Consider the following 24,661-nt stretch of genomic DNA (forward strand, 5'->3'; position numbering starts at 1 on the left):
TTGTGGTTTTAATTTGCATTTCCCTGAGGACTAAAGGAGTTGAGCAACTTGAGGCATGTCTTTTGGGTCATTTGGGCATTCTTTTTATGAGAGGTCAGGTTTTTTACCCACTTTTCTCCTGGGTTGTCTGCCTCTTTCTTACCAATTTGCAGGTATTGTTTCTATATTCTGGATAGAAGTCCTTAGTTGGATCCTACTGCAACACATGTACAGAGCTGGATGTACCCAGAGTGCCTCCACGAGGTACCGGCCCACAGTGTCTCAATAAAAGTGAGTGACATGGATGTGGAGTCTGAAAATTCCTTTAAGCAAAGAATGCTTGGGTGGATGCGGGTATAACTGGGTATAGAACATAGGTCCCCGGGAGACGGACACAGGACCTGAAAGGAAAAATCCGGAAGGCAGACAACACACTTCAAACTTCGCCCCTCCGGGCCCGCGGTTTCCAGCCACAGGCATCTGAACATTGTTTCTTAAAGGAAATCAACATTCATTCCTTCAGGTCTCAATGGGCCCAGGCTGTTCTAGGCGCTGAGGAACTAGCCGTGAACAAGAGAAATAAGATCCAGAGGGACGAAGAGACAACAGATAAAATAATTCCAGGCATGAATTGGAGACGTGCACTGGAGTCCGGCGTGGAGCAGAGAACGATGGGCGGGACCCGGGCACCAGGAGATCCCGCCCTCGGCCCCGCCCCTAACTTTACATACGCCTCCCGATTGGCCACCGGCGGGAGGCCCCGCCCCGCGGAGCGGGCGGCTGGTGGAGCGGCGGGCGGCCCTGGTCAGGATGCAGCGGCGGCTCGAGACGGCGCGGGGCGGGCGCGGGGCAGCGCGGGGCCGGAGCCGGGCAGGGGGAGCCCGCTGCGGCGCCCGCGAGCTCCTAACGCCCCGGACCCCGCCGGCGCGCCCGGCCCTGTCTGCCGCCGTCCCGCCCGCCGATTCCCCCCTCCAGCCTTTGTGCCGCCGCCGCCCGGCGGCCCCCGGCTCCGCGGGACCCCGGCCCGGCCCGACCGCCGCTGCGCTCCCCGGCCCCGCGTGGGCGCCCGGCCCGCGGCCGATGGCGAGGGGGCGCGGCGCGGGCGGGGACGCTGCGAGCCCGAGACGGCGACGCGGGAGGCCCGGCCCGCCTCTGCCGCATTGTCCCGGGCCCCGCGCCCGGGCCCTGAGCCGCGCCGCCGCAGCGCCCCTCCCGCCCGCCGCGCGCGGGGCCATGAGGAGAGCCGCCGGGATGGAGGAGTTCGCGGCGGAGGACGAGGAGCCCTGGTACGACCAGCAGGACCTGGAGCAGGGTGAGCGCCGCGCGGAGGGCAAGCGGGCTGCGCCCCGCCGCCCCTGCCCGCTTCTCCATTGTTGGGCCGTCTCACCCCGGGCAGGGCTGGGCTGGACGGGACGCGCGGGATCCAAGGGGTGACGCGTCCGGAGAGTGGGGACGTGGACAGAGCGAGCTCCGCCCGGAAGACCCGGACCGGACGGGCGGGGACCTGCAGAAGTGTGTGTGTGTGTCTAGGGGCGAGGCGGGGGCATCCATCACCGCCACCACCCCCATCTCAGAGGCAGTAACTGCCCCGGTGCTCCCCAGTATTGTCAGGGAGCTGGATACCGGCTGGGGGTCTTAGGAAGCTGGGAATTGGCTTTTCCTTACCCTCTGCCAGGAGGGTGGAATGTGTGTGGGTGGGGGGGTATCCTTTCTCAATTCCAGCAGCACCTTTCCCTGCCAGGGTAAGACTCTCGGAAAGTTTCCTAACTCCCTCTCCCTCCATCCAAGGTGGGGTGTGGGGGGGATGCCGGAGGAGAAGCAGAATTGGAGTCTCCTGTCTGCCTCCTTCAGGGTGGAGTTGCCCGGCCCTTCTCCTCCTGGGGCCCCTCCCCATCTCACCCATGTTTGGAAAGGGTCAGGGGCTTAGGGATGCCAGCAGTGTGCCACATCAGAGCCTGGGAGAAGAGAGGGTGACTGGAAGGGGGTTAGAAGCTGGCGATGAGGTGGCTAAAGTGACATCACTCCAAGCTGGGGGCGGGGCGGTTGGGACAGAAAGGAGGATTGAGAGGGGTCAGAGCTAAGGCCTGCTGGGGTGAAGTCACATAAACTCTCTTCCCCCAGAGAGCCTTGTTCTTGGATGGTCAGGGCTGGAGGGGGCAAGGAAACTGATGTCCAGGGAGAAGTGACTTTCCCACAGCCACCTAGAAAGCTGGGAGGGTGTGGGTACAGGTCATGCACGGTTTGTGCCACCACGCCAAGCCCAGGGTCTCCATGGGACCCCAATGCCTGGCTTTGCCCCTGACAGGAGGCCTCTACCCAGATCCTGGATCCTTTGTTTCCTGGCCCTGACCCACTTCCCCACGCAGCCGGATTCGCTGGCAAATGAGGCTCTGCCCTTGTGCTCATTCGGTGGGTTAAGCCTCCAGGAGACCAGGGTGGGATTAGGGGTGCTAGGCTGGACCCCGTCATGCTCTGTGCCCTGGACACCACTGCCCGGCACTGAGGTGCCCAACACAGGCTGTGACGGCCCCTCCCCCATCTGGACACTACCCCCCAAACTTTTCATTTCACACACACCTATCAAGACCCACATAAGTGCCAGGCACTATCCTAGGAGCCAGTAGTAGTCACAGCCGTGGCACCTGTAGGTGCATCTGGGCTGGTGGAGAAGGTGGGCTTGTAATTTACTGTGGGTGGTGCTGCATTATGGGTATAGGATGCAGTGGGGAGGGCTTCATGGAAGAGGCGGCCTGGAAAGAAAGATTGGAAGCTGAGCTCCGGGGAAGATGGTCTCCTAGGGAGAAGCAGATGCTTTCCTTGCTGCTGTCTCATTTAGTTCCTGTCCCGCTAAGGAGGCCTCTGGCTCCAGGCCTGGCCCAGATGTGGGAGGGAGGAGCCAGGGAGTAGGGGCTGGAGATGTGCTGAGCACCGTGGCTCTCCTGGCTGGATGGCCGTGCTCGGGGGGTGGGGGGTGGGCCCAACAGACCCTTGGCTCCCGGGCCCTGCTGGCCTGCAGCAGCCTGGCCTGGCCGTCCCAGGAGCAGCATTGCCCAGGAACCAGGAGGGAAACAAGAAATGAGATCATCTCAGAAGAAACTGGAGCTTTCAACCACCAAACACATGGCTGCCTGCCATGGGCCAGGTGCGGGGCAGAGCCTGGGGACATAGTCCCTGCCCTGGTGGACTCCACATTCCAGCAGGGGAAACAGAAATGGGAACAAACCAACAGCTGTGACCGATCGTGGGGGCTCCCGCAGCAGCCCTGGGCCCAGCAGACAGTACGAGCCAAGATGGGGAGGGTTTTATGTGAATTCCCCTTTGAGCTGAAGGGTGACTAGGGGTTCCCCAGGAAGAGGAGGAAGGAAGGGCATTCTAAGTGGAAGCGACTCTTGTACCAAGGACTGTGGCAACATGAAGATAATATATACGCAGATCTGGAAAGTAGGGGTCCTCCAGAGGGCCTGGGGTGGGGGTCACAGGAAGTCCCAGGCACAGCCACCGAGGTGTAGCCCCCACGGGCCCCTGGGACCCGACATGGATGGCTGAATGATGGGGCGAGGGGCCAAAGGTCAAGCACATTGGGGGTACGATGCCAGTTGTGTTCCCTTCCTTATACGCAGTCCCCAAATTCTCTGCTGCCCCAAGGGCAGGCCCTGACTTCACTGTCCCCAAGCTGGGCCACAGGGATCCCATTTGACTTTGAGGCCGTTCTGTCCCAGGGCAGGTGGCTGGCTGGGACAAGCGTGGTCCTAGGTTCTCACTGTCCCCTCTGCCCACTGCCACCAACACCTGTAAAAATAGAAAAAGCCTTGAATTATTAAGCAGGGAACTCTCTCTACCGGCTCCCTCCCCCGCCAGGGACTGGGGGTGGAGGGCCCTGTGGGTGCCTCTTTCCAGGCTGAGAGATGGCTGCTGAGTCACAGACTTGACATCCTGGGTCCCATCCTCTCCCCTGCCTGACCTTGAGCCCTCCCTGCTTTCCCCAAAGGTGATGTGATCCTGAGTCTGTGGTCCCAGAGGGCCTGACCTTCGTTCCCTGGGGGTTGGGGGCAGGATCTCTAGTGGCCCTGCTGGGGTAGCTCACCTCTGCCTCAGCCTCCCCCCTGAGCCTCTGGCTCTACCTCCTATCTCTTCCCTGTGCCTTCCCCACCTTCCTGCTCTGGAGTCTGTGGTGCCCCATCCTGACCCCAAGGAGGGGCAGTGGGATTTTGGGGTCTCTCTTCAAAGATGTCCCCTTGGCTTCCCAGCCATTCCCTCACAGGCCTCTGGGGCTTTGCTCGTGGGGCGATGCTGCAGCAGACATTCAGAGGGCAGAACAGCTGAAAGGGGACCCCAGGAATCCCCCAGGTCCAGGCAGGGGGGGCTGCCAACCCAAACTCAGCCCCTTCCCCAGCATTACCATGACGGGCTGGTTTTCCATTACTCTGGCTTTTACTTCCTGTTTAGCCAGCTCCTCCATTCTCCCCCCCTGCCAGGTCTCCCTCCCACTCAGGGCCAGGAGAAAACTGTCCCTGCACCCTCCAGGGAGCCTGGAGCCATCCCCAGCCCCAGCGAGCTGGTGTCCTCTCCCCTGCAGTCATCTGCTCTGCAGCTTCTGGACTTCTCTTGCAACCTCTCCTGGCAGCTTTGACCAGCTCAGCTTGCACTGAGATCCAGTTTCTCTGAAACCAGCTCCAAGATTCTCTCCTGCCCCAAAGGGCTCTGTTGTGCTTGTCTTCCTCCCCATCCCTGTAGCACCTGCAGGCCCAGGTCACATTCCCTGCGTTTGCTTTAGAGCATGACTGCAGCTGCCCCAGCCGGGATTCCAGGTACTCACCTGCAGGAAAAAGCACAGCGGTGCAGCTTTCCTTGGCCTTTCCTCACGCCGCCACTGACCCTGTGGCCTGGGACTCTGGGTTGAGCTGAAGGGCTCATGCAAGACACCCATGTGGAGTCTGTCCCCTGTTGCCACCACAGAAGACCACATCAGTGGCAACGGCCTCTGGGGCAGACCACCTAACAGTTTCCAGTGGGGGAAACCTTGATGAGTGTGGCCGTCTGTTCTTTTTTCGTGTATTATTTGATCCTCTCTGGGGGTGAGCCGAATGCTTGCCATCCCAATTCAGAGAACAGGAAGATGGCATGGCTCTGTCGTCACAGACTTGGGGTGGTCTTGCCGGGTTCCTGAGTGACCACCAACCACACAACATAACACAGAGCTGGAGCTTGGTGATTTTAAAATCAAAGTTCTCACTTTGCAGACATGACTAGGCTTTTGCCCAATTTACAGTTAATAAATTCACGTAGCAAGTGTCCACATTCTCTTACTAGGTTTAGGTTAGGTAACTGGTTCCTTGGCATCTTTTACCAGCTGGTTACGTTTTTTAGTGGCTGGAGGAGGTGTTTGGGAAAGCTGCTTAAGTTTCTCCAGGCCAAGTTACGGCAGCCGTGTTCTGGGATAGCAGCTTTGCCCTCTTTCTCAGCCAGGAACCTCCTTCTCAGGGTAATGTCTGGGCTCAGGGCCCACACCCGGCTTGGGTCTCAGCCCTGCAGGCTCCATTTCGGCTGTTTCAAAACACGCCTCTGCGCAGGGAGCAGAGGGCAGGTTTGTTCCTGAGGGCGTCCCCTGGCCCTTTGTCCAGGTCCCCTGGCTGGCCAGGCCCCTCTGGCTTTCACGAGGCAATATTAGTCCGAGCTCTAGCTCAGCTGGAAGAAAACCGAAGGCTCTGCCCTCAGCTCTGCTCTGCGGGGCTCATCTAGGGCATCAACCTTCACCCCAGGCCCGCTTGAGGCCTGGCAAAGGCTCAGCCCAAACAGCCCTATTCATGCAACCGGCTGAAGGGAGTACAGAGACCAGCTCTCCTCCAGGACCCTAAGACCGCTGTGCCTGGAAGGGAGAAAGCATCAAAGAGCAGAATCTCTGGACCACGTTGCCTGAGCCTCAACGCATCTCAATCTGGATTGACACCATCCGCCCGGATGGAGGCCCCTGTCAGAAATGGCCTCATGCTATGAAAAAGACCAGAGCCTTCTCGGATGGCATTTTGACAAAATGAATCAAATAGGCCTCCCCATTGTCCCAGTAATTCTGTTTCTAGGAGAGTGTGTCGTAAGGAAATAGGCAGTGATTTGCACAAAGATTTCTGTACAACCAAGTTAATGGCAGTTTCATTAAGAGAAAAATGGTAAACACCCTACCAATCCAACAATAAGAACTATTTAGGAACAGCTATTTAGGGACCTGTATACAATAGAAAGCTATCCGAGCCATATTGATGAATGAAAACAGAAAAGCAGAATTCTGTTCACACAGACGTGCATCTATGACTGTTTTAAGCACAGAGTGTTGTTTGGAAGTGTAATCACAGATGTTAGCAGCACCTTTCTCTAGGGGGTGTGGCTTCTTTTCTTTCTTCCTCCTCCATACCCCTTGCCCCCCGGCACACACACACGTGCTCGCACACACACACACACAGTGTAACTTATAAATGGCATTATCCTTTCACAACCATTTCAGGCCAAGTTCATCTGTTTACAGAATTCCCAGTGGTAGATCTAAGATTATTATATGGGGTATATTTTCAAGTAATTGTTAATCACCTTTTTACACCCTTCTGTACTGTTTGATTTTTTTACATAAAGTGAACCTATTTTAACCAAAACATTAAATTTATTTTTAAAAAAAGACCTTGCTTCAAGGACCTCACTGAGGATCTTTCTTCCTACAGTCCGACTCTATCTCTGGATTAATCCGCCTAAACCTTTTTTTTTTTTTAATAAAAACAACTTTATTGGAATATAATTCACTTGCTCGACAATTCACCCATTAAAGTATACAATTTGGTGGTTTTTAGTGTATTCACAATCAATTTTAGAACACTTTCCTCACCCTGTCTAAATCTTTTTAGAAATAAAGGAAGTAATAACTACACTAAATATATGTGTTTGGAGGGGGGGAGAAGCAGCCACCCGAAATGTACCCTCACACAACTCCAGAACCACTAGAGAGAAATTTTAGGGATTCCACCATCTGCTCCTTCCCTCTAAACCCTTCCCCCTGCCCACCATACAGGGCAGGTCCCCTCCCAGCCCTCTGGTGGGGGGTGGGCAGAAGGGCCCAATCCTACTGGGTACAGTAACCAGGGCTGCTGCGGGAAGAGGGTGGTTTGGGGGATACAGAAAGCCCTGCAGAAGCTAGGCCAGGAAAGCTAAAGGTTTGGGAAGGGACTTTAGCACTAGACCAAATGGCACCAAAACAGGTGGGGAGATGGAAATTCTACTCCCAGTGCAGTCATAAACAGCTGGTGGCCTTGAGCACTCTTACCTCCCCCTCTCTGCCCTACCCCCATCAAATGGGGAAGCTGGTTCAAAGAGCCCTGAAGCCTCATCCACTTTGAAGTTTCAACAAGCCCTTCTCTCTGCCCAGCTTCTCAGAGAACTCCTACTCACCCTTCTAAGCCCAATTCAAAGGCTGCCCACCACTCGCAGGAGGAAGAGTTAAGCTCTCCCTTCTGTGTTCTCCCAGAACACTGCCCGAATGTCTGCAGATGCTCTTATCACATTCCATCTGTCCAGTCTTTCAAAAAAGGATTTATTAGTGTCTACACTGTGCCAGGTGATGTGCTGGCCTTTGGGATATCAGCGAAGAACACAAACAAAAGATCCTTGCCCCATAAGCTGGCAATTAGTTGACAAACCAAATAAACGAGTAACTTGTTTTGTAAGTTAGACAGTGATGAGTGCTAAGAACAACAAATCAGTGCTGGGAGTGCAGGGAGGGGGAAGGTGCAATTTTAAATCACCTGGTTGGGGAAGGCCTCCCTGAGGTGGCCTGTAAGCCCAGACTTGGAGAAGGAGAGGGAGCGAGCCATGGGAGCGTCCGGGGAAAGAGCATTCCAGGCAGAGGCCGACAGCCAGCTCAGGCCCTAGGTCTGGCTTATCTGCCCCCGGGCCTGGGGGGCCCCTGACAGCAGCACCTGTGTCCTGGCTGTGTTGGGGTCCCCGGGGTCCAGCTCAGTCGGAACACTGACTTTTGTTCTCATGCTGCTCCTGTTTCTCCTGCCACCTGCCCCCTCCCCCCAGACTTGCACCTGGCTGCAGAGCTGGGGAAGACGCTGCTGGAGAGGAACAAGGAGCTGGAGGAGTCTCTGCAGCAGATGTATTCCACCAACGAGGAGCAAGTGCAGGAGATCGAGGTCAGGCTGCCTCCCCGGACCCTTCACGTGCCCCTCTTTCCCCACCACGGCCCCCTTGGCCTGTGCAGGTCTTTGTGTGACTTAGGAAAAGGCGCCCTCTGAGCAGACACAGCCTCGGCCCAACAGCCTTGTGCAGTTCACAACCTGCACAACTATGCCAGGCAGCCCTATTGTACCATTGCCTTTACCCCCCACTCAGCCGTAGACGAGTACTCCAAAGCAAACCTGTCCCTAGAAGTGGGAGGCGGGTGGTTCAGGCGGAGACATTTGCCCCCATCCTGTTCTAAAAGGCTACTCTACCCCCACCCCACCCCTGTCTCCCTAGTACCTGACCAAGCAGCTGGACACGCTGCGGCATGTGAACGAGCAGCACGCCAAAGTGTACGAGCAGCTGGACCTGACGGCCCGAGACCTGGAGCTGACCAACCAGAAGCTGGTGCTGGAGAGCAAGGCTGCCCAGCAGAAGATCCACGGGTGAGGGCCGGGCCGAGGGCTGGGCGGGTGGGCAGGGAGGAGGCCCAGGGCTGGGCACGTCTGTGCGTGTGTGGACTGGTGGACTGACTCACGCTTCTTCTCCCAGAAGCCCAGGCTAGGAGCCCAGGAGGGTTGGGAGTTTGCCCTTGAGGTTGCAGGTGTTACATTCAGGCCACCCCCCTTCTTTAAGCACCGACCACGTCCCAGGCTGTGTTTGAGGCACAGGGGATACAGTGCCGAACCAGACACTGTCCTGTCCTCTGGGAACCCCAGTGTGGGAGAGAAGGCAGGTGGGCAAATACCTGCTTGCACTGCAGGGTGCTGAGATGGGAGCATGCACAGAGGCCTGTGGTGGCATGTGGAGAGAGGTGGCAGCACAGCTGAAGGTGCCTGTCCCCAGGGCTGAGGACACTAGAGGGAGGAGACTGGGGACACACGGTGCAGAGGGCCAGCCCCATCCCCTGAAAGCCTCACCTATGAGTGACCCCCCCTCTCCCCAGGCTGACGGAGACCATTGAGCGCCTGCAGGCCCAGGTGGAGCAGCTGCAGGCCCAGGTGGAGCAGCTGCGGGGCCTGGAGCAGCTGCGGGTGCACAGGGAGAAGCGGGAGCGCAGGCGCACCATCCACACCTTTCCCTGCCTCAAGGAGCTGTGCACCAGCCCCCGGTAGGCGAGGGGCCGCGGGGCTGCGGGAATCATGGGCCATTTGTGGGTGGAGCCGCTGGGACTATGGTGTCTCGAAGACCCCTGGGCTGCAGTAGGTGGGCCCCCAGGCAGCAGGGGGGAACGAGCCTGGGTGCATCATCCAGGCCACTGGAGAGACTCTGATCCAGCTGCAGCTGGCGTTGGCTGAGCACGGCCGATGTGCTGCCACCGTGTAAGCGGTTTAATTCTCAGGGCTGTGCTGCAAGGTATGTTGTATTACCCCAGTACTCAGATGAGAAAATAGAGGCTCAGAGGTCAGGTGTCTTTTCCAAGGTCACCTGCTTAGCAAGATGCATGGTCAGGATTCTAACACAGGAGGTTCCCATGAAGTCTAAGACCACAGATGATTTACTGTAAACACTCATATTGTGGATTTAGTGAGTGTTGCAATAAGGGTCCTGGCAAGAAAGAGCACCCCAAGCAGACTAATTAAGAGGTCAATAAAGAGGTATGGGTGGGCAGTAGGGAACCAGGGGTACGCCCGCGTTAGCAACAGCGAGATTACCAGAACCCGGGAGATATGGAGAGGGCTGCCTGACCCGGCGCTACCCAGGGAAAGAGCCTGGGGGACCCACACCCACGACCTCTCCCTGCTCCCACCTCCCAAGGCGCCTCCATTGTCTGAGCTCAGCAGGGAGCAAGGGTGCCTGGTTGAAGCAGAGCATAGAAGTCAGCTCCCCTGGGGCAGAGAGCAGGGGGAAGGGGTAGGATGGCGGGAGAGTGGGTGTACAGGGGGATATAAGTGTCCCAGGCTGGGCTTGGGGCTCTTGGCCATGGCTGCCGCCCTGTACCCACCTGCCCCCGCTCCCCCAGGTGCGAGGATGCCTTCCGCCTGCACAGCTCCTCCCTGGAGCTGGGCCCGCGGCCCCTGGAGCAGGAGAACGAGCGGCTGCAGACCTTAGTGGGTGCGCTGCGCTCCCAGGTGGGCCGGGAGCGGCAGCGCAAGGAGCGGGCGGAGCGCGAGTACACGGCGGTACTGCAGGAGTTCTCGGAGCTGGAGCAGCGGCTGGGCGAGATGGAGGGCTGCCGCCTGCGCGTGCAGGAGCTGGAGGCCGAGCTGCTGGAGCTGCAGCAGATGAAGCAGGCCAAGACCTACCTGCTGGGCCGCGAGGACCACCTGGCCGAGGCCCTGCTCGAGCCCCTAACCCATGCCCCCGAGGCCGACGACCCCCAGCCGGGCAGCGGGGGCGACTTGGACGCCCAGGACGGTGCCTCCTCGCCGGCCACCTCCCCGGGCCACGCAGTACGCAAGAGCTGCAGCGACACGGCGCTCAACGCCATCGTGGCCAAAGACCCGGCCAGCCGGCACGCGGGCAACCTCACGCTGCACGCCAACAGCGTGCGCAAGCGCGGCATGTCCATCCTGCGGGAGGTGGACGAGCAGTACCACGCTCTGCTCGAGAAGTACGAGGAGCTGCTGAGCAAGTGCCGGCAGCACGGGGCCGGGGTGCGCCACGCCGGCGTGCAGACCTCGCGGCCCATCTCCAGGGACAGCTCGTGGAGGGACCTGCGGGGCGGCGAGGAGGGCTCCAGCGAGGCCAGGGCCGGCGAGAAGAGTCTCAGCCAGCACGTGGAGGCCGTGGACAAGCGGCTGGAGCAGAGCCAGCCCGAGTACAAGGCACTCTTCAAGGAGATCTTCTCCAGGATCCAGAAGACCAAGGCCGACATCAATGCCACCAAAGTCAAGACACCCAGCAGCAAGTGACTCTTCTTCAGCCTGCAGCCTCCCCCTGGGGCCTGGCCACCAAATCCCTGGCACCTGCTTCCTGCAGCCTCTGGTGAGCGAGCGAGAGCCCTTTAGCAGCAATGCATCAAATCAGGTGCCCCCCCCCCCACCAAGTGGTATGGAGGAGGAGGCCCCTCTCTTTCCCCAGGGGTGCGGATATTGTTGCATGTTTCTTGCTAATGGGGGGGCGGCCCCTACCTGTCCTGTTTCCCAGGAGCCCCCGACCATCCTGCATCTGCCCAAAGGCGCAGCTCAGAGTTTAAAAGCCAAACGTCCTCCCCACTCTCCTGGGGGGTGAGGGGGGAGGTTTCCAGCTTCTCCAACTCCCTTGCTTCCTGACCCTGTGCCCCACCCTCAGATCTGTGGCCAGGCTACTGGACTATTGGCCTTTTTTCAAGGTTCTGTGTTTTTTTTTCTTTTGAGAGATTTGCAATGCAAGGTCCCCTGACCCCCTGCCACAACTGGAAACACTTGAAGAGGGACCCTAGAGCCAGCTGTTGCGGGCTCCAGGGGTTTCCTGGACCACTCACTGCATCTCCCCAGCCATGATGTGCTGTCATTTTCTTAGCACCAGCTGTCCCCCCAACCCAGGATCCTGACCAGGTCAGAGACGGCCCCCACCACACAGAGCAGGAGGCCTCCGTTCCAGCCCTGGTGAGGTCGGGCTTCTGGGGTCCCCGGCCCACTGCAGATATGTAGCCAATCAGAGGAGGGGTAGAGGGAGCCCATCTGCAGCCATACAAGAGCATCGCACCCTGTTTCCCTTGAGGCCAGCCTCCTTGGTTTCCAGCCCAGAAATGCCTTCTGGACATTAAGCTGTCTAGGGGCCAGGGGCAGTGGGGAGCCCCACTCCATACACCACCTCTGACTCACCAAGCTCACTCTCTGCCCCGCTTCCCTGCACCTGCCCCCATCTCAGGGACCACGATGTCTCATCCCCTCTCATGCTCCCTGCAGGCCAACCCCAGCAGAGTTCACATCTGCCAACCCCAGAATGCCCTGGGCAACGGCCACCAGCCAGAGGTCCCAGCTTCCATCGCTGTCCCCCTCCCCTCACTGGGGACCACCTGAGATTCTCACCCCACACTGAACAGTATTGAATTGGGATGGGAGGGGGAGGACATGTGTTTTCTCTCCCATAAAATGCCTCCTTTTAACCTCCCACTTTTTGGGGGGCTTTTGAGGACCCAGCTGGGTCAGGGGGTTAATCTTTTGGTTTAAGGCTCCAGAAAATCAAGCTTTGGCTAAGAGATGCTGGGAGCCCCCACTTGCCCTGAGCAGTTCTTCAGGGGTTCCAGTTTCTTCTGCTGCCCCTCCCATGACTCTAGAAATATAAGGAGCCATACAGCCCAGTGGAAGGCGGTGGCGGTGGCCTCTGCGGGAGCCCAGTGGGAACCTTCTTGCCTTATTCGTTTCTAGTGGGTAAAGGGGTTTCTTAACAAGCAAGCCCCGACCTCCCTGGAGGCACTGTGACAACAGCTGGCGGCTGGGTCCTTCCGTTCCCACAACTTGGAATCTTTTGTCCTCTGGGGCTGGGCAGCTCCTGGCCCTTCATGTGTCACTGTCATCTAGGGTGGAGGAGACGGGGTGGATGGGGTGGAGGGAAGGATCTCCGTCCTGTTCACAAACCTCAGCTCTGTAGTAGCCAACCAGCGTCACCTTTGAAGTATACATGAGAGAAATATATTTACAAATGCTTTATTCTCTTCTTTAATAAAAAAAAAAAGAAAAAGAAAAAAAGCATCAGTATTCTGAAAGCAGAAATGGCTCTGGAGCCACAGGTCCTGTGTCCACAGGTCTCACACACCTGCCCACCATTACATGCAACCCCAGGACAGGGAGGGTCCTGGGTGCCACTCCCTGGGGCCCTCTGCATTCCTCTGAGGCTGCTGGAGCCTGAGTTCCCAGCCTCTCATCCTGTGCTTCACCCCGATGGGGTAGCCAAACGGCCCTAACTAGTGGGCTCAGAAGCTTCTAGGGCGTTAAAGTGTCTCGGTAAGAATTCATTCACCTAATCGGTCAACCATATTTATGAAGTGCCAGCTAAGCCTGTCACGCAGGGGACACAGTGGTGAACCAGCCAGGGCCCCTTGTCCTGGAGTTTACATCCCGGTGTGGGGACAGCCACCCAAAGTAAATAAACCCACAACAGTAGCGTGACAGGGAAATTGGGGGAGGAGGGTGGTCTCCCCCAGCTCTAGGACATGAAGTACCCAACGGGGCTTGGCAAATACTGGTTCCTGGGGGACATGGAAAGCATACTTTTTTATGTATAAAGCACTAACATATACCTGGTACATAGACAGCTATATAGTATCAACATTTTTAAATTAAAAATAATTTTAACTTATAATTAATAATTAAATTACAATTAGCAAAAAAAAAAAAAATTACAATTAGCATTAAGATTTTATGGGGGAGCAATGAGAGTCTCCTTTGGGGAGGTGATCATGCAAAAAGGTTTGAGAAAGTCTGAGCCAGGGTGGAGGGCACCCTCCGAAAGCTCGGACGAGTTAGCTGGGACCTGAGGCCAGGGACAGGGTGGAGGCCAGGGCCGGAGGCTATGGGCACCGAGAAGGCTGCAGCCTCTTCAAGGGCACTGGACACCCTTGCAGGGTTTCAAGTATGTCTTAACCATGTTGGTTGTGCTCTTGAAAGCTTTCTCGGTGCCCTGTGGAGGTTGACTTCTAAAAGGGAGAGTGCCTCGGGAAGGTGAGTGTCCATCGACGTGCCAGGTGTTCTGGGGACCAGGAAGGTTGGAAACAGGTTGCCTGTTGGGGACACGGGACGGTGACAGGAATGAAGAGAGGGCCATCTCCTGATGTTCTTCAAGCTTATGACCTCACGCCCACAGACATAAAAGTCTCAGGACTCCCAGCCCTTCCCCAGGGATCTCAGGGGATCCTGTGTCCTCCCCGGAAGATGGAAGAGAAATGGGTTCACTGTCCAGATTTTGACCAGCTTCACTCTTGGGCCCTAGTTGTATTAAATACGGTTGGGTTTTCTGTTTTCCCTCAAACAAAATAATAGTGTGTGCTTTTGCAAACTCCCTAAGCTCCACACACCCTCAAAGGTCTGATAACGTCCGTCCAGATCTAGAGAATTGCTGTCTGAGCTTGGACATCAGAGGCACAGGCAGCTGGGAGTGGCCTGAGAGCTGCCTCTCCTTGCACTGCCCATCTTGCCCAGTCCTCCTTGCACGCTCGCCTTCTTGCATGCTCAGGCACCCCTGTGCTGGGTGGGCCACTCCCTGCTGTGCTGATTTCTGCCAATCCTGCCCCCCAACCCACACCCGCCAACAGCACAGGTAACTCCGGAAGTTGGAGGAGAAAATGCTCCTGAATCTTTGGGAGGAAATTTCTGGCCACCTTCTCTGCTCTCCTGCTTCCAGACAGAAGATGCGCTCTGCAGATTGCAATCCCACCAGCTCACACGACCTGTGTATGTTGAGAAGCTTCCAAATTCTTCCCTGGGAGGCAGACTCAGGGGCAGGTTGGGGTTGTGTGGGTTGGGGGGGGGCAGGCTCCCCAGCAACACCCTCCCCCCATGTTCCTGAAGGAGCTAGGAGTGACCTCATGTAGTCCTTGAAATCGCCGGTTTCTATTCTTTTACATCAACTGAAAAGGTGGGGGGCTGGGAGTACATGTGCAGCATGCAAGGGGCTGCGGGACTTTTCCATCCTTTTGTCCCCGGACCCCGCCCTCTGCTCTCTGCGATGGGATGGAGCCCCGGTGATGTGCTCCACGGGGCAGCCACACCCGAGAAGCTAAGGGATCGGCCTGTGCCAGCATCCAACCTCCCTCCCCGCCTCGGCCCCCACACTGCCCTCGGGGTATAGTTTTTCCTGTCCCTTCTTCTTTCCTGATCACCACTTCATCCTTTTTCAATTGGCATCACAACCATGGCCTTTATGTTTTCTTTGAGCAAAGGCTTTTCCCAGGCCCTCCCTGCTGCCTGGCTCCATCAATTTCCCCCACTCCCAAGGTGAGGGGAATCAGTTGCCCCAGAGTAAACAGACCTGCCTCCGCCCTCCCTGAAAATCCTGAGCTGAAAGCCTTGGGGCAGCTCCACGTTCGGGTGCACTCGGCAAATAAGAGGTTGAGGATGAGAAAGTAGTTTCCCAGGAGGAAGGGGCAGCTTTGCCCACTTATTCATGCCACAAAGCACACTGTGCCGCCCAGGCCCTCAGGGAAGGAGAGAGGGCCTAAAATAGAGCTAGTCAGACTGGATTTCCCACCCCAATACCGCAGAGAAGGAAAAAAAGTCAGATCTTGGGGTGGCGGTGGGGAGGCAGGAAGGAAGTAAAGAAAAAGAAAGTTAGTTCCAGCAAGGAACCTATATGCATTTAGTAGCAGCTAAACTGTGTTGCATGCTGACTGTGCCAGGTACTGTGTTAAGTGCTTAACTTGTGTAAAGTTAAGAAGGAAGGCAAATCCTATTCCACACTAACTGTGCAAGGCGCTGTACTCACATTTGGACCCACTAATGGGAATGGTTCCTGTTTGTTGTGGGTTGAAGTGTGTCCCCACAAAAGACATGTTCGAGTCTTAACCCCTTATTTGGAAAAAGGGTCTTTGCAGGTGTAATCAAGTGAAGGTGAGGTCAGACTGGATTAGCTGGTGTCATTATAAAAAGGACAGGACACCAGCCAACATGGAGGCAGAGACTGTGATGCAGCCACAAGCCAAGGAATGCCGGCAGCCACCAGAAGCCAGAAGGGGCAAGGAACAGACCCTCCCCTAGAGCCGGAGCCTCTGGAGGGAGTGTGGCTCTGTTGACACCTGGATTTTAGACTGCTGGCCTCCAGAACAGTGAGAGGATACACTTCTGTTGTCTTAAGCCCCCCCAGTTTGTGGTATTTGTCACAGCAGTCACAGGAAGCTCACACTGTACCCCAACTCACAGGCCACAGTGAGGAGCTGGTGTCCGAGCTCCTCAGTTGTCAACAATGGGTTGGTGATTCTTTATCTTTTCTTCCCCTCCTTCCCTTCTCCCAACAAATGTCTCCTTCCTTAAGTACCGACTCAGCCTGAGGAGGACCAAGGAGAAGAAGGAAGTAAAATCCTTTCAGGGGATCAGGCGGCCCCTCCCAGGCATACTTCTCCTGGAAGGGACCGGTTCTGGATGGTTCACAGCAGCAGCCGGTGAGAGGCCTTACCAGCTGCTCTTTTCTTCACTCCAGGGCAGTTTATCTCATTCTCTTCTCATTCTACCACCTCCTCTCCCAGGATCCAGGCCACCAGATGGCCCGAGCAGGCTGTGTTTATTTGGGGCCATGGAAACCTGCAGCTTCCATTTCCTCTCACTCGGGTCAGGCGCAGAGCTGGAGCCCAGCCTCAGAGAAATGACGCCATGGAATGAGTCTGGCTTTTAAATTCGTAATCCCTGAGCCCTCGGCCTGAGTGAGTCCCTGGCTTTGCTCCCCTGTGCAGCTTATTCCTGTCACCATGGAGATACCTCTGTTCCCTCTGATGTCTTGGGACTAAGTTAGACAGGGAAGAGGCCCAGGGGACTCTCCTTCCAGCCTAGAGCCCAAAAGAAGCGTGTCAGTGGCCATCTACCTCGTAGATTTCTGCTCAGGAAAGCAGTGCTGAGAAATGGTTTATTTCCCCCTAAAGATAGCCTGTAACATCTACACTGAGACATAAAGCCTTGATTTGATTATAAACTCCTGTTTCAAACAGCCAGCATCCCCGGGGGCATATTTTTCCAGGCAATTATGCTTTTTCCTAAAAATAGAACTCTCCATTGAGAGACAACCAGTAGTATTACTAAGAATTACTAACGTTTATTGAGCACTGTTTTAATTTACCACGCTACCTCTCGATGAAGTGCCTTACAAACATTTAGCTGTGTTCAAACACTGCTTGCTCCACCTTGAACCTTTCTTGAAATCAAAACTTCTCAGTTGTGGAGTTATACCTCAACACCCCTCCCTATAAAAGGGTTCTGCTTTAGCCTGTGGGTCTCGGAATTCTCTACCTATCTCCCGGCTAAAAGAAACGGCCATCAGGTTCCACAAGGCTGCTATTCCCCCACAAAGCTGGAAGGGAAGCGGTTTCCACTTTATAAAAACATTTCTTTCTGGACCTGCCTCCCACTCCTCCCATCTGGTATTTGTCCTGCAGTGTCTGGGTGTAAACCTTCACACGCATGCTCAGAGGGATTTGGTTATCCGCTGCCTGTGAAAAGAGCCTGAAGTTACTAAAATTCAGCTTTACCAGAACTCAACCTGCAACAACACATTCCTACCAAATTCATTTTATCAATATCTTTTGAGATATTGATTGCCTGGTGGATGCTGAGGATACAGCAGGTGGGGAGAGCCCTCGTGGAGCTCACATTCGAGCTGCAGAATGGGCAACAGATGTTAGAAAAGCGATGGAGTGCTTTCTCCTCCCTGGCTGCCTGAGAACCACCCGCCATCACCAACAACAGGGTTACTATGCCGACCAGGAAGTTCACGACCAATGACGGCAGAAACAAATGGCCATGGAGATCTTCACCCTGGGAAGGCAACAGTACCTAAGACAGAAATTCGGGAAAAACTAGCCAAAATGTACAACACTACACCAGATGCCACTTTGTATTTGGATTTAGAACCCATTTTGGTGGTGGCAAAATAACTGGCTTTGGCATGATTAAAACAAACATACAAACAAAACAAACAACAACAACAAAACAGACTTGCAAGACATGATCTGTACGAGAAGAAAAAGATCACAAGATAACAGCGGAAAGGGACGCAAGAACAGAATGAAGGAAAGTCAGGCAAACTGAAAAGGCCAATGCTGGTGCTGGCAAAAAGTGAGCTAGAGATCCGGTAATATAAGGAGTAAAGATTCTTCAGTGACTTGACTGGTGATTCTGCAGATTTATCACCAAAGGATTAATAAACTATAAATACTTTGAAAAAAAATGATTGCGTGATATTAAAAAAAAAAAAAAAATAGAGCAGGGTAAGGGTAAAGGGGATGAGGAGTGCGGGGCAGGGGGTTGCAGATGAGCCAGGCCGGCCTCAGTGAGGTGAGATGTGGGCGACAGCGGCCCAGGAGGAGGGACCGGGCTCTGAAAAAAAGACAAGAAGTGGCGTTTATGGGGCACACGAGACCCGAGGGTTTCTTCTCTCCAGGAAGAGCGTCTGTAGGCAGCTCGCTGTCTGGCCAATGTCAATCCCCGGTTGGAGCGGCCGTCAGAGCTCGGACCAGGCCTCCTGCCGGCGGTCAACCTGAGGGGCTTCCTACGGTCGTCGCCTGAGAGCACCTAGCTCGCCTCGGGTACTCGTCCGGCGCTAAAAGCCGCGCGGAACCAAAGTCCCGGGGGAAGTGCGAGCTTGCGGACCGCGGGTAGGAAGCTTCAGCCGGAAGTGGGTGAGAGACCCGAACATGTCGGCCGCCTGGTTCCTTCGCTGGGGCCTGAGCCGAACCGGATCCTGGCTGCTCCCGCCGCCTGCGCGCTTCCCCCGCCGGGCTCTGCACAAGCAGGTAGACGGCACCGAATTCCAAAGCATCTACAGCCTGGACAAGCTCTATCCCGAGTCCAAAGGGCCGGACACAGCCTGGAGGGTACCGGTGAGCCGGAAAGCGGGTGGGCCGGAAAGCGGGTTGGCCGGAAGGGGCCTCTGGGTGACGTCAGGAAGCCGGGTCCCCATTGGCCGAGCCTGGAGTACGTAAAAGGCTCGTCTGGTGTACGCCTATGAGGTCGCCGCGGAGCGGGACTGGTTGCCTGAGCAACCGGTGCTGGAGCCTCAGAGTGTGTCCTGGCGCTTCAGAGTGTGTCCTGGCGTCTGGTGTGGGGAGAGCCTGCGGGATATGCTTTTTTCGAGGCTACCAGTTCTTCCGCGTTAATTTTCTGGTCCACTGGCCTAAATTCCTGTCCCAAGGCACAGGCGGAGGAGCTGCGTTCTCCAAATGGACAAGAAAGGCCAGAGGCAGCCAAGTTGTTTGCTGAAAGAAAGGTTACACCATCTCTAGCCCCTGGCAACCCTAGCACACCTGCGGAAACAGGGCCTCTCGTTTTTGTTTCAGCACACCTTTATTGACAGCCTTCTGTGTGCAGGTGATGTATTAGGTCTCGGAGCGGGAGAGATAGGACCCTCCCCTTTCCCAATTCCACTGAGCTTCTATTAGTATGACTGGGAGAGAATGTTCATTCATTCACTCATTCACTCAACAAACTCGTTTTGAGAGTATGCTGGGTGCGCATGTGGTAGGCCTGCAGATTGAGTAGTGAACAAAACACAAAAGTCCCAATGCTTATGGAGCTTATGTTCTAGTGGAGGGAGGCAAGCAGTAAATAAAATAAGTCACATAGAATAGGTGAGATGGTATTAAGTGCTTTGGAGAAAATAATTCCTGGAAGGAAGATGGGGTGGTGGGAGTGGTGTTGCACTTTTAAGTAGGGTGGCCTGGGAAAGCCTCGGTGAAGAGGTGAATTTTGAGTAAAGACCTAGAAGAAGCAAGGCAGTGAGCCCTGAAAACTGTGGGGAGAGAAGCACCCCAGGGAGAGAAAACAGCAGGTGCAACAAACTTAAAACAGTGGTATGCTTGACTTGTTGGAGGAAGAGCATGTAGACCAGTGTAGCTGAGCAGGGTGAGGGCAAAGGAGTCAGAGGAGATGAAGTTATAGAGGAGAGGGATGGGAGAAAAGGCCCATTTATAGGGCTTAAGGCCTTTAACCTTTACTTTGAATGCAGTGGAGAACTATCTGAGCTTATGAGGCAGAGAAGTGACATAATCTGACTTAGTTTTAAAAGGATCCCTTATATATGCCTTATAGAGAATAGACTAGAATGGCAGGAGCAAAAATATAATCGAGAGCTGAAGCACTAGAAGTGACAAACATGGGTCAGGTTCTAGGTATATTTTGAAGAGAAAGCCTGCAGGATTTGCCAGTGGACAGGATATGAGAATAAGAGAAACAAGGTTTGAGGTCTTGAGCAGTGGAAGCGTTTAGTTGCCACTGGTTGATATGAGAAACTGGCAGTAATATTCATTAGTTTGTTCATTCGTTCATCCAGCGAAAAGTTTATTGTGCACCTTCTGTGTAAGGCACTGTTTCATGCATTGCAGACGCAGCTTGAAGAAAACAGACAGGGTCCCTGCTTCATGGGCCTTACATCCTAGTGAAGGAGACAGTCCAATAAACAAAGGGGGGAAACATCAGGTAGTGAGAAGTCCTGTAATGAAATGTGCTGTGTTAGAGAGTGCCAGTGGTTGACTTTAGCTTGTTAGGAAGGGAAGCCTTTTCTGAGGAGGCTTGAGGTTTGAGGTGTCTGTTAGACATCCAAGGGGAAACTTTGAGTAGCAGCTGAGTATATGGGTGTGGAGTTCAGGAAAGAAGTTTGAGTTTGAGCCCTAAGGTTGGGAGTCATCAGCATAGATGATATTTTCATTAGCCTAGATGGATGAAATATTTGAAGGAAAGAGGAGAGAGAGAGAGATGTCAGGGGCATGCCAGTGTTGAAAGGTTGTAAAGAGCTAGCAAAGGACAGTGAGAAAGAGTCATGAGGGAGGTAAGGGGAAAACCTGGAGAGGCTACCTCAGAAGCAAGAGGAAGAGTGTGCTTCCAGAAGGAGGGCGTGGTCCAGGGTTTTCAGTGCTGCAGAGAGGTGGAGGAGGTTGGCAATTTCACCCCTAAAGAATTTTAAGAGAAAAAGGTAGCCAGAAGGGTTGCAGGTGAGGGTACTTGGAGTTTGGAGAGCCAAGTCAGAGTAGGTAGCCCTGGCACTGGGCCTCAAGGTCATGAGGATTTAAGGTTGAAGGGCATCACCCACAGGGTGAACAGCACGGGAGAAACATGAAGGTGAGAAATCCTGGGGTGAGCAGTTCAGTTTGATATGGACCCGCAAGGCTAGTCACTCTTCAAGGCAGACTGCCCCACGTGCAAACCTCTGTGATGCCCAGGAAGTAACAGCATGGGCCACCAGGTTTGTGGCTGCAGATTGGCAGAGGGTGTTCCTTTTGGAGTCGCCCCACCCTATCAGGAGTCAGGCCTCTGAGGGCCACACTGGCTTAGGCTGGGTCAGGGGAGGCGAGAGGTCAGTTCACTTTCCCTGGAGGATTGTTTCTGAAGTGGTACCTCTGGAGTCGGGATGTTTTTTCTGTATTCTGATGTGATTTTGCTGGCGGCCTGGAAATAGTAATGCACTACATTTGCGTTGTAGCTCTACATAACTTCTTTTGATGCCCTAGACAGAAGTCACCCACAGGTAGTATTTGTTTGACATGGTGTACTTTATGTTACAGGATGACGCAAAGCAAGCCAGCAGTGACATTCCTATAGGTAAGTAATTCTGTTTTGTTAAGTCATTCATTTCCCCCACCCCTCACATGTTCCTTCCATGTCCTCCCCAGCACAAGGAAAGTCAAGAAATTGTCTTTGGGGAGTCCTAGCAGCATTGTTTAGCAAATAAGTAATAGCACAGCCATTCAGTGGGGTCCTAAGCAACATGAATGGAGGCTCCTTATGTTCTCATGACATTGAACAGTCTCTACAATCGACCATAGGGTCATTATTTGAAAAAAAGGTCCTGAAGAGTATATATAGTATGCTACCACTTGTATTATATACATATATTTAAAAATATGTACAGAGAGGAAAACACAAATTTGGTGGCTGGGGGTTAAGAGTAGGTGACTTCTCCATGTATCATTGCATGATCTGAGAATTTTGTCCTCATCAAGCATAAGGCAAGGCCTAACAGATTTGGCCTGTAAAGAACAACAAGCCTTTTTTAAGAATCATTTTATTACTTGCATAGACAGTGAAAGGAAGAGGATCCAAAGGGGCCAGCTCCCTGTTGCCCTTGCTCAGTTGACACTGAAACAAAGAGGCCAGATGTCTGCAACACAAGTGAGAGGACACCCTGTTACCCAAGAGCCGGTGCCATGCTGCAGCTAAGCAGTTCTGTGGCCTGCAGCTGTGCCCAGGAGGGGGTTGGGTGGGAAGCCTTGGATCTCGGCAGAACTGGAGGCAAGGAGAAACTGTCTCATGACAGCCTCCTGGGAGAGCTCGGGAGGCGATGGGACATGGCCTTGTAGCAGGACCTCACAAGCCCCCCATGCCTCCATGTTCTGGGAGGATCACAAGGCCGTCCTTCAAATACTTAAGACTCGGGCAGTCCCAGCAAGGCCTGGGCACTGTGGCAGAGCCGTTCCCCCACAGTACCATGAGAGTACATTACCTACTCAGAAAAAGAATTTAATTTGGTTTTTCAAAAGGAAGGAAGTCTGTCAGAAGCAGTTCCAAGGTGATCCCCGCTGCCTGCTGAGTCCAGCTCTCCACTGCCATTGGTGCCACACAGTTCTTTGCCATCCAGACCGCTTGCAGTTCATCGTCTAGTCTTCTGGGATTGTCCCATTACCATGCCTTCCCTGCTTTCCTCTCAGACACTATAAGGCTGCTTTTAATGCATTATAAAAGTGGAAGGAAGAAACCTCATTTTACAGGTTTAAAAAGAATAAAAAACGGAGACACAGTGGCACAGCGGGACTTTACCAGGACTACATAGTCAGTCAGTGACTGAGCCAGTGCTAGAAACGGGCTCCTGACTTCAAATTGAGTACTCATCAATGTGGAGCACTCAGTGTTTTTAAACACTGTGAGCTCGGCACTAGAAATACCCAATAAACACAATGAATTAGACACAGTCCCTGTCCTCTTGGAGCTTCCAGTTTATTGGAATTCCACATGCACCACGTTTTGAAATAAAACCTTAAGCTAAGTTTGTTATTTAGTTTGAGCTTTTGAAAGAGTCCTTGCTTTAAAACAAACATCAAAAAGCTAACATGGAAAAAAAAAAAGCTAACATGGGAGCAGCAGATCTCATAGAATGTACTGGATCAGAAGCAGGCAACCTGGATTCTAATTTTACTTCCTTTGCTGTCCATGTGACCTTGAGAAAGTCACTTACTCCTCGATTTGTTTTAGTTTTGACATCTTTAGAAAATCTCCAACTTTACTGATTAAATGTTCATTTATATTTGTAAAAGTCATTGACAGCAATTATGTATAATAGGGATAATTATGTTGAGAGTAAACTTGTACTATTTGCAAGTTTTGCCATGGGGTAATGCTGTTTTTGTGTTGTTCTGTTTTACAGATCGCTTGACAATATCATATTGTCGGAGTAGTGGTCCTGGGGGGCAGAATGTTAATAAAGGTACAAGGCACCCTGTTGTGTTCTTTTGCTTTAAAACTTAGCTGGGAGGTGGGCTTGCAGAGCTGTGCACTCATGTTCATGTGGAATAAAGGGATTTTTCAGCAGAAGCTTAAATGCCACCAGCTTATAATAATCCTCTTTATTCTTTTGAATGTGGTCTGATTCTCAGGCTTTCAGCTGCAGGTTTCTAGGACTAGGATTGGCTTGTGAGTCTGAACAAAGGGAAATCACATGTGGGTTGGCAGCAGGCTCCCCAGAGCAAATTTCCTTCATTCTCAGGGAACTCATTCTCCCCATTCTTTTCTGAACCCAGCACAACAGTAAGAGAACTATTGAAAACTCCGTTGCTAGAAGTTAATTTTTGTCCCAAAGTGCCTATTTTGCAGGCTCATTTCACGGCCAACTTTGTCTCCCCGCGTTGACATGGAATGGAAACGTATGTGGTTGGATGTGTCACCTCTCCTTGACTCAGGAAGGTCACTGACCCTCCCGGGTGCTGAGCCCACAGGGTCTCAGTGACCCGTGTTCCTGCCTCCCTTCCATCCACAGTGAATTCCAAGGCTGAAGTCAGGTTCCATTTGGCAACTGCTGACTGGATCGCAGAACCCGTGCGCCAGAAGATGGCCATCATGGTAACCAAGGTCCCTGCCTTTCCCTCTAGTCAATCCCTCGGTGGCTTTGAGACTCTGTGGGACTCTGGTTTTTCCTTTGTTTTCTGCAGCATAAAAATAAGATCAACAGGTCAGGAGAGTTGATTCTCACCTCTGAAAGTAGCCGCTATCAGTTCCGGAATCTGGCAGATTGCCTACAGAAAATTAGAGACATGATTGCCGAGGCCAGCCAGACACCCAAGGAACCATCCAGAAAAGATGCTGTACTCCGGAGAATCAGGTACTGGGAGGTGCTCTGAGTCCCTATAAACTGATTCCTGTGGGCAAGAGCCTGCACAGGTGACATAGGGGAAGGGGAGAGGACTCTGACCCGGAAGGAGGTTCCGGAGCTCATGCCTGCTGATTTGGTTGCTCTGCTTCCCGCTGAGCTTCTGGCTCCTGTGGCCCCTTTGAAAAGGACCGATTGGGCATCTGAGCCTAATTTCAGTCTTTTTGTTTTCAGGGTAGAAAACATGAATCGGGAAAGGCTGAGACAAAAGAGAATCAATTCTGTCATAAAGAGAAGCAGGCGGGTAGATATGGACTGAATCACCCTCTGTGGCCACCAAGACCACTCTTCAGGACATTTTGGCAGCGGAGACCTGAACGCTGGAAAGAGCTTCCCTTCCTCCCTCCCTCCCTCCCTGCCTCCCTTCGTTCCTTCCTGTTTGCTCATGCTCACCATCTTCATTTCGAATGAAGCTTTGCAGGCTTGGTTGTGAAGGTCTTTATAACAGCCATCATAGTGTTGTCTGACCTTGCCATGTAATGTATTAGCTGCAATAAAATTT

General features: G+C 53.8%; 2 protein-coding genes across 2 annotated transcripts; both read left to right on the forward strand.

Annotated features, from left to right (window-relative positions):
- Nucleotides 1-967: 967 nt before the first annotated feature.
- On the forward strand, nt 968-12,748 carry CDR2L (cerebellar degeneration related protein 2 like). The gene is made up of 5 exons (XM_037810243.1): nt 968-1,291; nt 8,041-8,153; nt 8,479-8,627; nt 9,128-9,292; nt 10,145-12,748. The coding sequence occupies exons 1-5, from the start codon at nt 1,060-1,062 to the stop codon at nt 11,034-11,036; spliced, it is 1,551 nt and encodes a 516-aa protein (XP_037666171.1). The 5' UTR covers nt 968-1,059; the 3' UTR covers nt 11,037-12,748.
- Nucleotides 12,749-18,407: 5,659 nt separating this feature from the next.
- MRPL58 (mitochondrial ribosomal protein L58) lies at nt 18,408-24,560 on the forward strand. Its single transcript, XM_037810110.1, has 6 exons — nt 18,408-18,628; nt 21,305-21,341; nt 23,161-23,220; nt 23,770-23,852; nt 23,942-24,111; nt 24,334-24,560. Exons 1-6 carry the CDS (start codon nt 18,443-18,445, stop codon nt 24,416-24,418), a joined length of 621 nt encoding a protein of 206 aa, XP_037666038.1. The 5' UTR covers nt 18,408-18,442; the 3' UTR covers nt 24,419-24,560.
- The last annotated feature ends 101 nt before the right edge of the window (nt 24,561-24,661 follow it).

Source organism: Choloepus didactylus, chromosome 18, assembly GCF_015220235.1.
Source record: "Choloepus didactylus isolate mChoDid1 chromosome 18, mChoDid1.pri, whole genome shotgun sequence".
Taxonomy (NCBI): domain Eukaryota; kingdom Metazoa; phylum Chordata; class Mammalia; order Pilosa; family Megalonychidae; genus Choloepus; species Choloepus didactylus.